The 13,622-nt window shown below is 36.5% G+C and overlaps 4 protein-coding genes across 16 annotated transcripts; 3 read left to right on the top strand and 1 right to left on the bottom strand.

Moving 5' to 3' along the window:
- The first annotated feature begins 439 nt into the window (after positions 1-439).
- LOC104739387 (E3 ubiquitin-protein ligase WAV3-like) lies at positions 440-2,758 on the top strand. The gene is made up of 2 exons (XM_010459725.3): positions 440-618; positions 808-2,758. Exons 1-2 carry the CDS (start codon positions 502-504, stop codon positions 2,554-2,556), a joined length of 1,866 nt encoding a protein of 621 aa, XP_010458027.2. The 5' UTR covers positions 440-501; the 3' UTR covers positions 2,557-2,758.
- A 138-nt stretch (positions 2,759-2,896) lies between these two features.
- Positions 2,897-6,554, top strand: LOC104778611 (uncharacterized). Of its 5 annotated transcripts, none has more exons than XM_087508146.1 (15): positions 2,897-3,201; positions 3,782-3,836; positions 3,969-4,077; positions 4,185-4,295; positions 4,434-4,538; positions 4,628-4,711; positions 4,811-4,926; positions 5,032-5,133; positions 5,205-5,318; positions 5,400-5,456; positions 5,552-5,618; positions 5,803-5,856; positions 5,967-6,041; positions 6,130-6,165; positions 6,260-6,544. In XM_087508146.1, the coding sequence occupies exons 2-15, from the start codon at positions 3,817-3,819 to the stop codon at positions 6,353-6,355; spliced, it is 1,146 nt and encodes a 381-aa protein (XP_087364272.1). In that variant the 5' UTR covers positions 2,897-3,201; positions 3,782-3,816; the 3' UTR covers positions 6,356-6,544. The 5 variants fall into 5 exon arrangements, 4 of the variants coding, with proteins under 4 accessions (XP_087364272.1, XP_087364270.1, XP_087364273.1 ...); XR_015595026.1 differs by having other exon boundaries at positions 2,959-3,201; positions 4,628-4,926; positions 6,260-6,409; positions 6,521-6,554; XM_087508144.1 differs by having other exon boundaries at positions 2,959-3,201; positions 4,628-4,926.
- Positions 6,486-7,378, bottom strand: LOC104766158 (cyclin-dependent protein kinase inhibitor SMR16). The gene is made up of 2 exons (XM_010489995.3): positions 7,258-7,378; positions 6,486-6,977 (listed from the first exon to the last, which is right to left on the bottom strand). Exon 2 carries the CDS (start codon positions 6,962-6,964, stop codon positions 6,650-6,652), a length of 315 nt encoding a protein of 104 aa, XP_010488297.1. The 5' UTR covers positions 6,965-6,977; positions 7,258-7,378; the 3' UTR covers positions 6,486-6,649.
- Positions 7,379-7,923: 545 nt separating this feature from the next.
- LOC104766142 (protein-tyrosine sulfotransferase) lies at positions 7,924-12,248 on the top strand. 9 transcript variants are annotated; one of them, XM_087508143.1, is made up of 15 exons: positions 7,924-8,109; positions 8,240-8,346; positions 8,540-8,623; positions 8,894-8,970; positions 9,095-9,266; positions 9,361-9,432; positions 9,681-9,966; positions 10,092-10,232; positions 10,312-10,416; positions 10,508-10,652; positions 11,194-11,243; positions 11,329-11,382; positions 11,463-11,582; positions 11,686-11,820; positions 11,910-12,248. In XM_087508143.1, the coding sequence occupies exons 3-15, from the start codon at positions 8,592-8,594 to the stop codon at positions 12,078-12,080; spliced, it is 1,560 nt and encodes a 519-aa protein (XP_087364269.1). In that variant the 5' UTR covers positions 7,924-8,109; positions 8,240-8,346; positions 8,540-8,591; the 3' UTR covers positions 12,081-12,248. The 9 variants fall into 9 exon arrangements, 5 of the variants coding, with proteins under 5 accessions (XP_087364269.1, XP_019098893.2, XP_087364268.1 ...); XM_019243348.2 differs by having other exon boundaries at positions 8,240-8,363; positions 8,891-8,970; XM_087508142.1 differs by having other exon boundaries at positions 8,012-8,109; positions 8,891-8,970.
- Positions 12,249-13,622: the final 1,374 nt, after the last annotated feature.

The raw sequence follows: 13,622 nt of genomic DNA, 5'->3' as shown, positions 1-13,622 counted from the left end.
TTCTCAAGCATATTTTTAGGATCCAATGCATAGAGTAATGTTAACTCAAAAAAAAAAAACCCTATAGGAATCGATCGTCATTATTTTTTCCTCCATCTTCATTAATGCAGTATCCAAAAATCATTAGTAAAAGGGCAAATTTGATTCGATCAATTTGTTACAATTTTTTTTGGGCTTAATTTAATTTTTTGTAACCGGCTTTCTCCATCCTCCCAAGTCCCAACGATATACAGTAGTATACAGGTATATTGGTTGGTTAAAGTTTACTTTTATCAACAACTGTATAAATTAATTTGTTAATATATTCTCCTTTTTTTTGGGATAAAATGTTAATTAAGTTTAATTGGTAAAAATCCTTTTAGAATGTAAATTTCCAAAATTTATAGGAAGCTAAATTTGTATATATTGTATATATATATATAGTGTGGTCCGTATACCAAAAAGCAATACATTCAACATAATATTTTTCTGATAGGTCGTAACTAGGGTTTCTTTACAAGTATGAACTCATCGGGAAGCGAAAACATGGAGAACGAAACTCAACGCGGAAATCAAAACTCGAACCGCCCCGATGCTTCTTCTCCTCCCCCGCCGTCTTCTCCTTCCTCTTCCTCTAAGGTTCTCTCTCTGACCACTCTCTCTATTAAACAATTTTTAATTCTTTTGAGGTGATGCAAATTTTATGCGATTTTATTATCGAATGGGTTTATGATCTCTGTCTTTATTAGGGTTAAGGTTATCTTTTGTCACAAATTAGGGTTAGGTTTAAAGATTTTTAAAAGATTGAGATTTATTTTGATATTGCAGAGCACATGCGCGATTTGCTTGGATGAGATTAAAAAGGACGACGGGAAGGCTCTGTTTACTGCAGAGTGCTCTCACTCGTTTCATTTTGATTGTATAACCTCAAACGTGAAACACGGAAACAGGATTTGCCCTTTATGCAGAGTTCAATGGACACAAGTCCCTTTGTTTCATGGTTACCACCCTGTCCCTGTCTTTCCGGCTCAAGTGGGTTTTGAAGATGATGAGCCTTTACCTCACGGAGAGACACAAATCCAGAGTGCTGCTCATCGCTCAGATCATCCAGCCGTAGAGATTAAACTCTTCCCTGAAGTCTCTGCGCTGGCCAAACCGGTCAGTCGTGGCGATTTTGCTGCTCTGGTTCATCTTAAGGCTGAGGGTGTGAGCGATGATGAAAGGCGCACTCGTGCTCCCTTGGACCTCATTGCGGTTCTTGATGTGAGTGGTAGCATGCACGGAGTAAAATTAGAGCTTATGAAAAAGGCAATGGGTTTTGTGATTCAGAATCTTGGTGAGACTGATAGGCTCTCTGTAATTTCCTTCTCCTCCACGGCTCTTCGACTATTCCCTCTTAGACTGATGTCTGATACGGGGAAGCAAGCGGCGATGCAAGCTGTTAACTCCTTGGCTGCTAGAGGCGGGACAAACATTGCAGAGGGGCTCAAGATTGGTGCAAGAGTGATTGAGGGCAGGCGGTGGAAGAACCCTGTTTCTGGAATGATTCTTTTGTCCGACGGACAGGACAATCATACTCTTTCTCATTCCAGGGTCCATCTCAGAGCAGATTACGAGTCTTTGCTTCCGAGTTCTTGCCGGATCCCAATTCATACCTTTGGATTTGGCTCAGATCACGATGCTCAGCTAATGCACACAATTTCAGCAGTCTCTAGAGGCACGTTTTCGTTCATCGAAACAGAGAATGTGATTCAGGATGCTTTTGCGCAGTGTATCGGAGGGCTTCTCAGCGTAGTGATTCTTGAGCAAGTTGTTGAAATCGAATGCGTTCACGAGCAGGGCCTGAAAATATCCTCTATAAAAGCAGGAAGCTACAGGAGCCGCATAGCATCAAATGGGAGAAGCGCCACAATCGATGTTGGAGATATGTACGCAGAAGAACAAAGGGACTTCGTGGTGATTCTTGGAATCCCGTGCTGCGACAATGCGTCTGCTGAATCCGAATCTATGTCATTGCTGAAGGTCAGATGCGTCTACAAAGATCCTGTTACGGAAGGGATAGTCCGTGTGGATTCTGGAGAAGTAAGCATCCAAAGGCCAATGGAGCTAACAGGAGAGGAAGCAGTGGTGTCCATTGAGGTTGACAGGGAACTAAACAGGTTCCTTGTTGCAGAAGCCATGTCAGAGGCTAGGGTTTTAGCAGATGGGGGTAATCTGAGCGCGGCAGTAGAGATTCTAAAACACCGAGCGGAAGAATTATCCAAGACAGCGTCAGCTCGAGTTGGTGATAGTCTTTGTCAAACACTGTCGGCGGAGCTAAAAACTTTGCAAGAAAGGATGGCGAGCCGGAATATGTACGAAGGATCAGGGAGAGCGTACATGTACTCGAGCATGAGTTCTCTATCGGCTCAAAGAGAAACGACTCGTGGGATGGTTGTAGGTTGTTGTGCAACTGGGCTTGAGGGGGGTTATCAGACGACTTCAATGGCTCGTATGGTGAGAAAGTCTCAGAATCAGAAAAATCAAAAGCCTTATACCCGTCCGCTTGCTCGTGGAGACGACGACGACGAAAGCTGAAAGAAAAATAAGGTTTTTGTGATTGTTTTGGTTTGCCCCTGAGCGGTTTAGAGAGAAATTTGAGTTGGTTTTGTTTTTCTTTTGGTAGGATCAAACTGAGTTGGTTTAGTCTGGACATGGCTTTTTCTTAAGCGTTTAAGATTTGTTCTTGAACTTATTCATTATCTTTGCTATATAGAAAATTTTAAGTATTTCTTCCAAAGATGTCTAAAAATAAACAATTCTGTAGAGAGTATCTATATATCTGATTAACATCCGAGTTTTAGCCTAAACTCTAAGCAAACACAATTAATTAAGATGGAGATAAAGATATAAGAAATCAAAAGAAAGGAAGCCACGTATGCAGAGATTGAGGTGACGCTTTTTGATTAAAAATAATAAAAAAAAAAAAAAAAAAAAGGCGTGGGGGCTCTGCTCTTTCTTCCAAGTATCAATAAAAATAAGAAATGTGTTTTTTTTTTTTTTTTTTTTTTTTCATTATTTGTTAATTCACCTGAGAAAACAAAAAAACAATCAAATCTTTCTTCTTCTTGTTTCCCCTCAGTGTTTTCTTCACTAAACTGAATCTCTCTCACAACGTAATCAGAGAGAAGGGACTCAAAAACCCCTAATCTCTCAGAGTTTTTGAATACCTTTCAAATCTCCGTAAGTACCACCACATCTTATTCTCCTCCTTTTGAAATTTTTTTCTTGGGTAATTTTTCGCGACTATTATGTATCTCTCTTTGGTACTTGATTTTAATCGATATCGTATTTGTGTAATGGGGTGTTTTTAGTTTTATAATCCGGTCTTTTTGTCTAAGTAAATCTTGAATCTCTAGTAACAAATAAATCATACAATTTCCATTATTACACCGACATTTTTTTTTTTTTTTTTCATCTTCTTCTGCAATTATTATAGCCCTCCCTGTTGTCGGTTTTTTGGTTGAGCTTGTGTTGTGTTGTGGAACACAGTGGTGAATTAATTAATTAGCTATTTTAATGTTTTGATATGATATTTGAGCAACTTGAGAGAATGGACGGTTATGCTTTCCTAAATCAATTAGGGTCAATGATTTTTAAAGTTCCTTGATTTCTTTCCTCTTTATTTCTGTCTATCTCTAACACTTCTTCTTTAACATGGTTTAATACTCATCACTCATCATCATCTTCGGTTCTTGAAGAGTTTCTTGTGTCCTTCTTCCTTCTTTAAGGATTGAATTTTTAGTTTATTTTATTTTGGCAGTATATATATTTTTGGAGAGATTTTGCAAAATTTCGATGGGGATAATGCACCGGAGGTATATTATTATTTCCTGGCTGTTTTTGATGTAATCAACGAGCTTTTTTTTTTTTTTTTTTTTTTTTTTTTTTGTTTGGTTTTGAAACATTACTTAAAAAAGGTTTTATCTTTTTTGTTTTTGTTTTTGCAGCGGTGCTCCTAGAAGAAATGAAAATGCAAAGCTTATCATGACCACAATTTTGGGAATGGTGTTTGGTTTTTTTATTGGTATCACATTACCTTCAGGTTCCTTTAGAAAGGTATAATGAGCTTAGCTGTGGGATCAATAGTTATATCTTCCTTTTTTATTGTCTCTTTTCACTTGTTGATCAATCTGTTTTTTTTTTTTTTTTTTTGTACTCTGCAGATTAGCTTACCCTCAGGCCTTATGTCATCTTTTGATGTAGCCATGTCAGATGGGAAACTGTTTTCTGGTGGCAGATCACCTGAAGATTTTGGTTCTAGACAGTTTCCTAAGGTAACCATCTCTGTGCTGACTTAACATGCTAGATTTGAAGATAGATAATACATATTATCATGAGGCAGTGCACTTCTTTTTCTTTTCATTCTCATGTGTTAATCAAGGGTGTCCTTTTTTCTGTTTCTATGTTTCCAGATATATGTTCCAACTAATCCGCATGGTGCAGAACTACTTCCTCCAGGAATTATAGTGGCAGAAACAGATTTTTACTTGCGCAGATTATGGGGTGAACCTAGTGAAGTAAGTTCTCCGGTCTTATTGATGTACAATTGGCATAATCTGACAATATAGTGATTGAGATGTATAAGAAAAAGTGTTAACCTCTACAGGATTTGAAGAAGAAACCAAAGTATCTCGTAACTTTTACAGTTGGGTTTGAGCAGAGGAACAATATAAATGCAGCTGTTAAGAAGGTTTTGCAATTGCTCAATTTCCCCCTCATGTTGTCAGTATTATATGGTTTCTTGTTTGGATGGACACTAAGATTTGTGTTTTCATCATCATTCCTTCAGTTTTCTGAAGATTTCCAAATCCTGCTGTTCCATTATGACGGCCGGACAACTGAATGGGACCAGTTTGAGTGGTCAAAAAAAGCGATACATATCAGTGCAAAAAAACAAACAAAATGGTAAGATATTTGATGGAGGTCAGCACGATGTACTCCATTCTTCAAGCAGTCATAAAAATTTGTTTGATAAAACCCTCAGCTAGTTTCTGTTTTATCTTTTGGCAGGTGGTATGCAAAGAGATTTTTGCATCCTGATGTTGTTTCAGCTTATGAGTATATATTAATATGGGATGAAGATCTTGGGGTCGAGCACTTCAATGCAGATAGGTGAGTTACTTGTCTTGAATTGTGGTTATACATCAATGACAATATTTACATTTTGTATTGTTTACTATCAGGTACATTGAGTTAGTTAAGAAGCATGGTTTGGAGATTTCTCAACCAGGGTTAGAGCCAAACAACGGACTTACATGGGAAATGACAAAGAGGAGAGGTGACCGAGATGTCCACAAGTATGAGCCGTCTTTCTCTCTCTCTCTCTTACCTTTCCTTTGCATTGAAATCTGTCTCGAATATTTTTGAGTGGTGAACAGAGAAACAAAAGAAAAACCAGGATGGTGCAGTGATCCACATTTACCTCCATGTGCTGCGTAAGTCTCTGTACTCTCTTTCTCTCTCTCTCTCTTTGCCTAGCCTACTATAGAGTGCTTTTATCATTTTCACAACTGTGTTTTCCCACTTGCAGGTTTGTTGAGATTATGGCACCCGTATTTTCTAGAGAAGCATGGCGATGTGTATGGCATATGATTCAGGTTTTTGTTTAACTATAAGATCTTTGGTCACTGTTGTGACAATTAGACATCGAATGCATATGACTAGAAAATGTGGCATTATGAATCTACTTTTGTTTCTGATTAAGTTAGCAAAACGAGTATGTCTCGTCTTCAGGACCATCAGTTGGTGGCTTTTTAATTACCTTGTTTGTTTCTGGTGCAGAATGATCTTGTTCATGGATGGGGTCTTGATTTTGCTCTGAGACGATGCGTTGAGGTTACTTACTACCCTCTCTGCTTCCTATGTAAAGCCTTTGGGTGCTATGTTTATCTCACGAGCTCTCCTTGTTAAGTCTCCATCTGTATGTGTTTCTCTTCCATTTTCAGCCTGCTCATGAGAAGATAGGTGTGGTAGATTCACAATGGATTATCCATCAAGTGATTCCTTCCCTTGGTAGTCAGGTGAATTTACTTTTTATCACTGAGCAGTGAATAAATTTTGCTCTTATGTCTCTGAATGATCTCTTGACTCGGTAATGAAATTTGACAGGGTGAGTCGGAAAAGGGGAAATCTCCATGGCAAGGGGTAAATAGTTAGCCCACATTATCACACTTACTAGTAGAAATCTGCTTCTCTACCCTCTAGACAACCTCAGTGTGTGTGTTTTCCCCGGTTTCAGGTGAGAGAGAGATGCAGAAACGAATGGACGATGTTCCAGGACCGCGTAGCAGAAGCAGATAAAGCGTATATGGAACAACACAAAGTAAGAGAATAATTGGAGCCTCTACTTACTCTGTGTCTGTAAATGAAGCTTTCGTTTCCATGACAAGTGAGTTTGAGGAGAGAGTTCTCTTAGTTTTAAACCTCTCAGATATATATAGCTTTTATAATATTGTCTTGTTCAATGATCATGAAACTAGTAATGATATTTCTTGGTTAGATGCAAATATATCTTTTGAGGACATTTCCAGATAGGATCACAATACACATGAACACAAATACAACACCAACTATTTTTTCCCAACACAAGACTAAAGGTAAAGAGAAAAAAAGAAGAAGCAATATCATGTCAAAAGAGTTTTCTTTGGAATCCTGGATCGATGTTTCTTGATAACTTGGTAAGCTTCATGGGAGCTCCAGGGCAAGGCGCAGAGAGAGGTGTGTGAGAACCACAACCAGATTCCTCTATTTGAAGAGAGAGAGCAATACTAAAGATGTTTTGATACAAAGACTCGATGATTTCTTCATCGGAACAAGTAGTAGGAGAATCAATTCTCATTTGATTATTGTAGTGATCACATAGTGGAGATATTGCAACGATTCCACTGTCTCGTTCCGTGTAAGCTGGTGTTCCTTCCATGGAGTTTTTGTCTCCGGAGTCCATAATGTTACAATAACTGGGACAGGGCAAAACAGTAAAATAGCATACATAACAATTAGACAAAGCTCATCATTACGTTTGTAAACACATTGACAAGAATTGAATAACAGTATTGAAATGACGCATATCGTGATTGCCATAAACGAAAGAAAATCTAATCAGAATGATTAAGGAGAGATTGTAGGACAAATTAGATGATACGGAAATCATTTGGAAGTTATGAAAGTTATGGTCTCACTTTCAAAAGTGAGGATACTTCAAAAAAGATTCAAAGAAGAAGAAAAAATCCACCATACCTTTTGACTCGTGAGGTCTGTAATTTCTTGTTTATCTTTTTATTTTTTTCTTTGGCAGCAAATTTTTTGGTTTATCTTTGCGCCTTTTTTAGGGATTTTAATTTACAATCTTGAGGAATACTGTATTAGGTAAATAAGTTTTGGGCCATTCAAAATCATCAGACCCAACTTTATTAATATCTCAGACCATCTTTGAAACCATAGGATTAACACAAAGGGTTCAAATCTTAAATAAATTTAGTTTTCGTCATTTTGGGTTAATTTATATTGTTTACAACAATCCTTCGACAATTGTTTTTCCAAGCTAGCTTTGATCAAATCACCATCTTTGATGTTTTTTTTTCTTGTGCGACGTCACCACCTTTTTACAAAAAAAATAGGCATATTCGAATATGTTTTAAAAATAAGGAAAATTTTATGTGACTTTTCTATATATAGTTTTATATAATGATAATTATGATATATAAATCTTATAAAGTTATATATTATTTTAGGATATTTCACTTCCAATGGTAATAATTACTAATATATGAATAAATCTAACATAATACTAATGTAATAATTAGCTCGCTATTTATAGGAAACTTGTAGAGGTAATATCTATCTCTAAAGGAAACTTATATTTTTTATTGATTTAAATACAGATTTACTGATATTTCTAGTGATGCAAATAACAGGGCAACAAATTTTATATAACAGATATTATTATTATTATTATATAGATTAAAACGAACATGTCATCGCAAAACGAATGGAGCGATCAAGATTTGAAAGGAGACATCATTAGACATATGAACCTACAACATTTTTTATAGTCTTTAAGCCATATCACATTAAGCATCATAATCCAATGTAAGGGTTGAACTCTCAACCTCAACGGGAAACTTTAATGTTCACAAAAATCTGTCAACAATCTCAATGAAAAACTTTATAAAACATCTTTGACCATACTGTACTTTAAAAATTTTAAATCCCTATGTAGATACTAGACGAGCACTGCTGGTCAAACCCTAATCGTATCAAAAAGGATAGTGCATTCTTCATACTTGGAAATAATAAGAGCATTGGTCTCGATGGACTCGCGCTAGTGTATAGTGTCTTCCTCAGTGCGTTTTATATATGATTTTTTTTTTTTTTTTTTTTTGTTGTCTCTGGGTGGCGAGAAACCAAGAGAAAATCTCGTGACCCTGTTCTCTCGGGGGAGCGCACACTCTCGTCTTCCTCATCCATCGATGTTAGAAAGAAAAAAAACACGAACTTTGCTTGTTGTTTTTTCCCGTAGGTCCTAGTAGATAGCGAGGTTTGCCCGCTAAAACAGAGATCGAGGGGAATTTATGAGCACGAGATCTCGATTCCCCCATAACATGTAGGCCTCTGCTTCCTCCTCTCTCTTGGTTCCTTTGTTCCTTTCATTAATTCAATTCCTTCGATTTTCTGGGTCCCCTTTTGCCCTTGTTTCCTCCTCTGTCTCCTTCTCCATTTTTTCTCACTTTTGTTTTTTTATACAACTTACACAACCGTATCGTTCTTTCTCAGGGATATGTTTGATTTGATTGATCACCTTCTGGGTTTTGTTTGTTTTGAAATAAAGATTGATCCTTTTTTTATATATTGTTTTGGTAATCACAATCAGTAGGGTTTGGAATCGAGGCACAATGAAATTGAATCCTATTTGGAAGCTGGTGGCTCTTGGGTTATTACTTCTTGCCTCAGGTATGTTTATAGAGAGAATGGTTTTGTGGAGGTTTTTGTTTCATAAAAGACTGGACTTTTTTTGTTTCTGATTGTTTTGTTTTGTTTTTTTTTTCCTTTGAACTGGCGATTTATATACTACTAGTTATTGGCTCTTTTGCGGAACTTGATTTTGGTCATTGCGAAAGAGTTGTGAAAAATTGGGCTGATTCTTCTTCCTCTCGTGAAGAACATGTCAACAATGACAAACGCTCGCTAAAAGATTTGCTCTTCTTTCTCCATGTTCCTCGAACTGGAGGCAGGACATATTTTCATTGGTGATTTGATTTCCCTTTACCAAAAACTTTTGAGTGAATTGAAAGACTCTTTCTGATCGGCGTGGTTAATGTTGTGTGCTGTGCTTTTTTGTAGTTTCTTGAGGAAATTGTATGACAGCTCTGAGGAATGTCCTCGATCTTACGACAAGCTCCACTTCAATCCAAGGTAATCTTCCTCTCTTTGCTTTTTATGTCTTCATTCGATGCCAAAGACCCTGCCCTTGTGTGTGCATTATAGATAGCTTAGCCAGACATGAGATCAGTAGATGATTACTTACCGGAGTTATTACTTTGCTTAAGTCGTATTAGACCCCTAGCCTCCTTAAGCTATGGAAGAAGAGTATCAAAAAAGTATTATGTATGTGGTATTTACCCTCTGACAGTTAAGATACATTTTGACTCATAAATTTATAGGAAGGAAAAGTGCAAGTTGTTGGCAACACATGATGATTATAGTGTGATGGCAAAGCTTCCCAGGGAGAGAACTTCGGTGATGACTATAGTTCGGGATCCTATTGCGCGTGTGTTAAGCACTTACGAATTTTCAGTAGAGGTAGCAGCTAGATTTTTGGTCCATCCCAATTTAACTTCTGCGTCAAGGATGTCTAGCCGCATCCGCAAGAGCAATGTAATAAGCACGCTAGACATTTGGCCATGGAAATACCTAGTTCCATGGATGAGAGAAGACTTGTTTGCTCGGGTATGTCGACAAATCCTATTCGTCTTTTTTTGGCATAATAAATATACAGCTTTCAAGCTAGAACATGATAAGAACACATAACACTATTGACTGAAGCTTGTTTACTCATGCTTGGCCTTTCTTAGCGAGATGCACGAAAAGTTAAGGGCGTAGTCATAATTGAGGACGATAACCCATATGACATGGAGGAGATGCTTATGCCTTTGCGCAAATATCTCGATGCGCCTACTGCTCATGACATCATCCACAATGGAGCCACATTTCAGGTACTTTTTCATGTGGTTTGTTTTGCTTATGTATGTTATTGATTAGAGATCTCCAGAGCATTTTCATTTCACTTCACAGATTACAGGATTGACAAATAACTCCTATTTATCAGAAGCCCACGAGGTTCGGCATTGTGTGCAGAAGTACAAAAGCCTTGGTGAGCATGTTCTCCAAGTTGCCAAGGTAGTAACACTTTTTCTTCATCATTATTCACCGCATCGTGGTATTGCTCTTTTAAATCAGCAGATTCTATAAGCTTGTTTTTATGTTGCAGAGGAGGCTGGACAGCATGTTGTATGTTGGACTGACAGAGGAGCACAGGGAATCTGCATCACTGTTTGCAAATGTAGTGGGTTCTCAAGTTCTGTCTCAAGGTGTGCCATCCGACGCAACTGCTAAAACCAAAACTTTTAGATCAGGTTAGTGTAAGTTTTTCGCCTAATTTTCTTAATACCATTGCTGTTATGTCTTAGAGGAGAAACTAGCAACTTAGAGTGAGGGTGATGGTGTTCATTCTGTAGTCGCAGAGAATATCGCTATGGATGTATGATTAAGATGTTGACTGGGGATGGTTTTTACTTACATTTTTGGGTTTAACAGCTCCTTACTGCTCATCTTTTTATCTGAAGATTACTGTTTTCTGTTATTTGGGGATTATCATATAGTATGATATGATTGTCTTCTATCGTAAAGTCTTTGCTTCTTGTTGTCACATCATCTTTAAAGGTTCTGTTGCCTTCTTTTGTTCTAGACAATGTGTCCTGTTTCTCTGGGTCCCTGGGTTGATTTATGATTCTTTGTGGGATTACATAGCCTCTTAAGAGTAAGAATAATGATGATATGATAGTTCCTGTGTAAACAGCGTAGGCTTTGTATTTGCTTTCGCTACATCTAAAGTCAGATTGAAATGATTGTACTTGAACTCACCAAATTCTCAACTATTATTTCTTGATGCTTCAGAAGCAAGTGTCACAATTTCAGAACCGGGGTCAGATAAGAGTAATATTCAGGTAAAGTCTTGCTGCAGAAGGTAATAATTAGTTTGTTCAACTGTCAATTGTAATTGCCTTGCTGAAAATGCCTGTGACATTGCAGAATGGTACATCTGAAGTTGCATCGAATATAACAACAGAAGCTAAGAGTGGCAATGTAAGTAGATTTCCTTTTCAAATTTAATATCTAAGCGTGACCTGGTGTGATTCTATAATATAAGTATTGATACACTTCAGATGACGGTAAAAACCCTAATGGAAGTCTATGAAGGCTGCATTACTCATTTACGGAAGTCCCAAGGAACCAGACGGGCCAACTCTTTGAAGAGAATATCTCCAGCAAATTTTACCAAAGGGGTATATAAGTATTTTTTTTTTTTCTTTTGTTCATGATTCAAACTAGCAATGTTAATGAGAGAAGGCCTGAATAATCAAATGTTTTGACAATGCCAATTACCAGACGCGTACAAGAGTCCCTAGAGAGGTCATTCAGCAGATCAAATCGCTTAACAACCTCGATGTGGAGCTTTTCAAGTATGCAAAAGAAATCTTTGCCAAAGAGCATGAGTTAGTGTCGAAGAAATTGATTTCAACTGTAAGTCCCCCTTCTTCACAGTTGACCTTTTGCTGTTGTTAAAGACTTTAACCTCTGTGTTTCTGATTCACAATGTGTTGTGTGTGCAGTCTAAGAGAAGCATAGGGGATCTGCCGAGTGAGATAAGGAACGTTTTTGGAGAAATGGGTGATGAGAAGCTGTGGAAGCTGTTACCAATGGCCTTGATTCTTTTATTGCTCTTTCTCTTGTTTCTATTTGTAAACGCTAGAAGAAGAAGAACCTCAAAGGTCAAGATTTGATTGATGATCGATCCTCTTTGTCTGTCACTTTATTTTTGGGGCCACATGAGCAATTTGGAGAAGCTTTAGGGTCCAAATTGTAATATTCTTTTCGACTTTTCGTGGAAAAGAAAAAGTTTAGGGTGTTTGCCCCTTACAGGTGAAAAAGAGAAATATATCACAAGTAAACCTCTCTCTCTATCTTCAAACTTTTTTTCTTTCTTTTAAAAGGCTAAAAGAAAAGAAAAAATACAGTCGCAGTCACACATGATCTGTAGATCTAGTGCTCATTATTATAAAGAATTTGAAACTTATGAACTCTGGTTTAAAAAGATAGTATTAGATTACTGATAAAATAGAGCTTTCAAAAATTCATTCATTACATAAGGATTTTGTAAGAAGCTTTATATTGTCAAGAAGCAACCAATAAAAAGTAAAAGGTGTATATAGATTTCGCTTTTGCTTGGCAAAAGTACCACTAACCAAGACTGTACTTGTATTTTTTTTTTCTCACGTAATCGACTGTGTGTGTGTGCAATATATAAAAAGTACAGTACATGTTATCTTATTTCGAATATATATATGCAATTTGTTCTTATGTACAACAAATCTATAAATAAAAGAATAGAAATGGTACAAAAAAGCAGTAAATATACAAACTCCACATGATATTTGTATTCTTATTATCAACGACGCAGAAGTGTTTAGAAATGAATATGTTAGAAAAAAAAATCATAGCAATATAGATCATATGATATTTTTTAAATTGTGGTATGAATAATAATAATTGAAAGAAGTAGTATACAAGTAAGTAATGAAGAAGAGAAGAGAACACATCATGTGGGAGATGGAAGCAAAGAGTTAGGCAAGGGACCCACTATCCCATGAGCCCCCATAATCATAAAATATAATAATTATTTCGGTTCTCGTCTCCTAATCGTATCGTCGGTGATCTCTCACATTTCATTCTTTGACTTGATTATGATGGTAACACTTAATTAACATTATACTACTACTATTAACATCATCATCATAATTCATTCACAATAATAACAATAATTGTGTTAGATAGATCGAGATCTACGAACCATCCTTCCTTATTCAAGGTTTTTTTTGTTTTCTTTTTCTTTTGTCACCTGATTGTTGCATGTGCTTTTGCTATTTTGTTTTTTTTTTTGTTTTTTAACTATTGATGATGATCCACGCAAATTATTTTTTCCTATATCTTTATTTTGACCACCACATATTTGATTTCTTACCATCTTAAAAAAAATTATGAATGTCAACATATGTATAACCATCCATCATGTTTAAAATTGGTAAAAAAAAATCTTTTTTATACCTTTTCTTACAACGACATATATTCCCTTTAAACCCATTCGGATAAAAAATTTAAAAAATATTTGACTTGATATATACATTTACCTAAAATATCTAAATGACAGATAATAATAATATCTTTATTTACTTAATGTTCAATTAGAGATAAAGTTTTTTTTTTTTTTTTTTGTGTGTGTTACAGACAGTTGTACAAGTTACCTTATTTAGTGCAACGCATTGAAT

The sequence above is a fragment of the Camelina sativa genome, chromosome 3, assembly GCF_030686135.1.
Source record: "Camelina sativa cultivar CO46 ecotype springtype chromosome 3, ASM3068613v1".
Classification (NCBI taxonomy): domain Eukaryota; kingdom Viridiplantae; phylum Streptophyta; class Magnoliopsida; order Brassicales; family Brassicaceae; genus Camelina; species Camelina sativa.
Note: the sequence above shows the minus strand (reverse complement) of the source record. Positions and strands in the feature narration are given on the sequence as shown.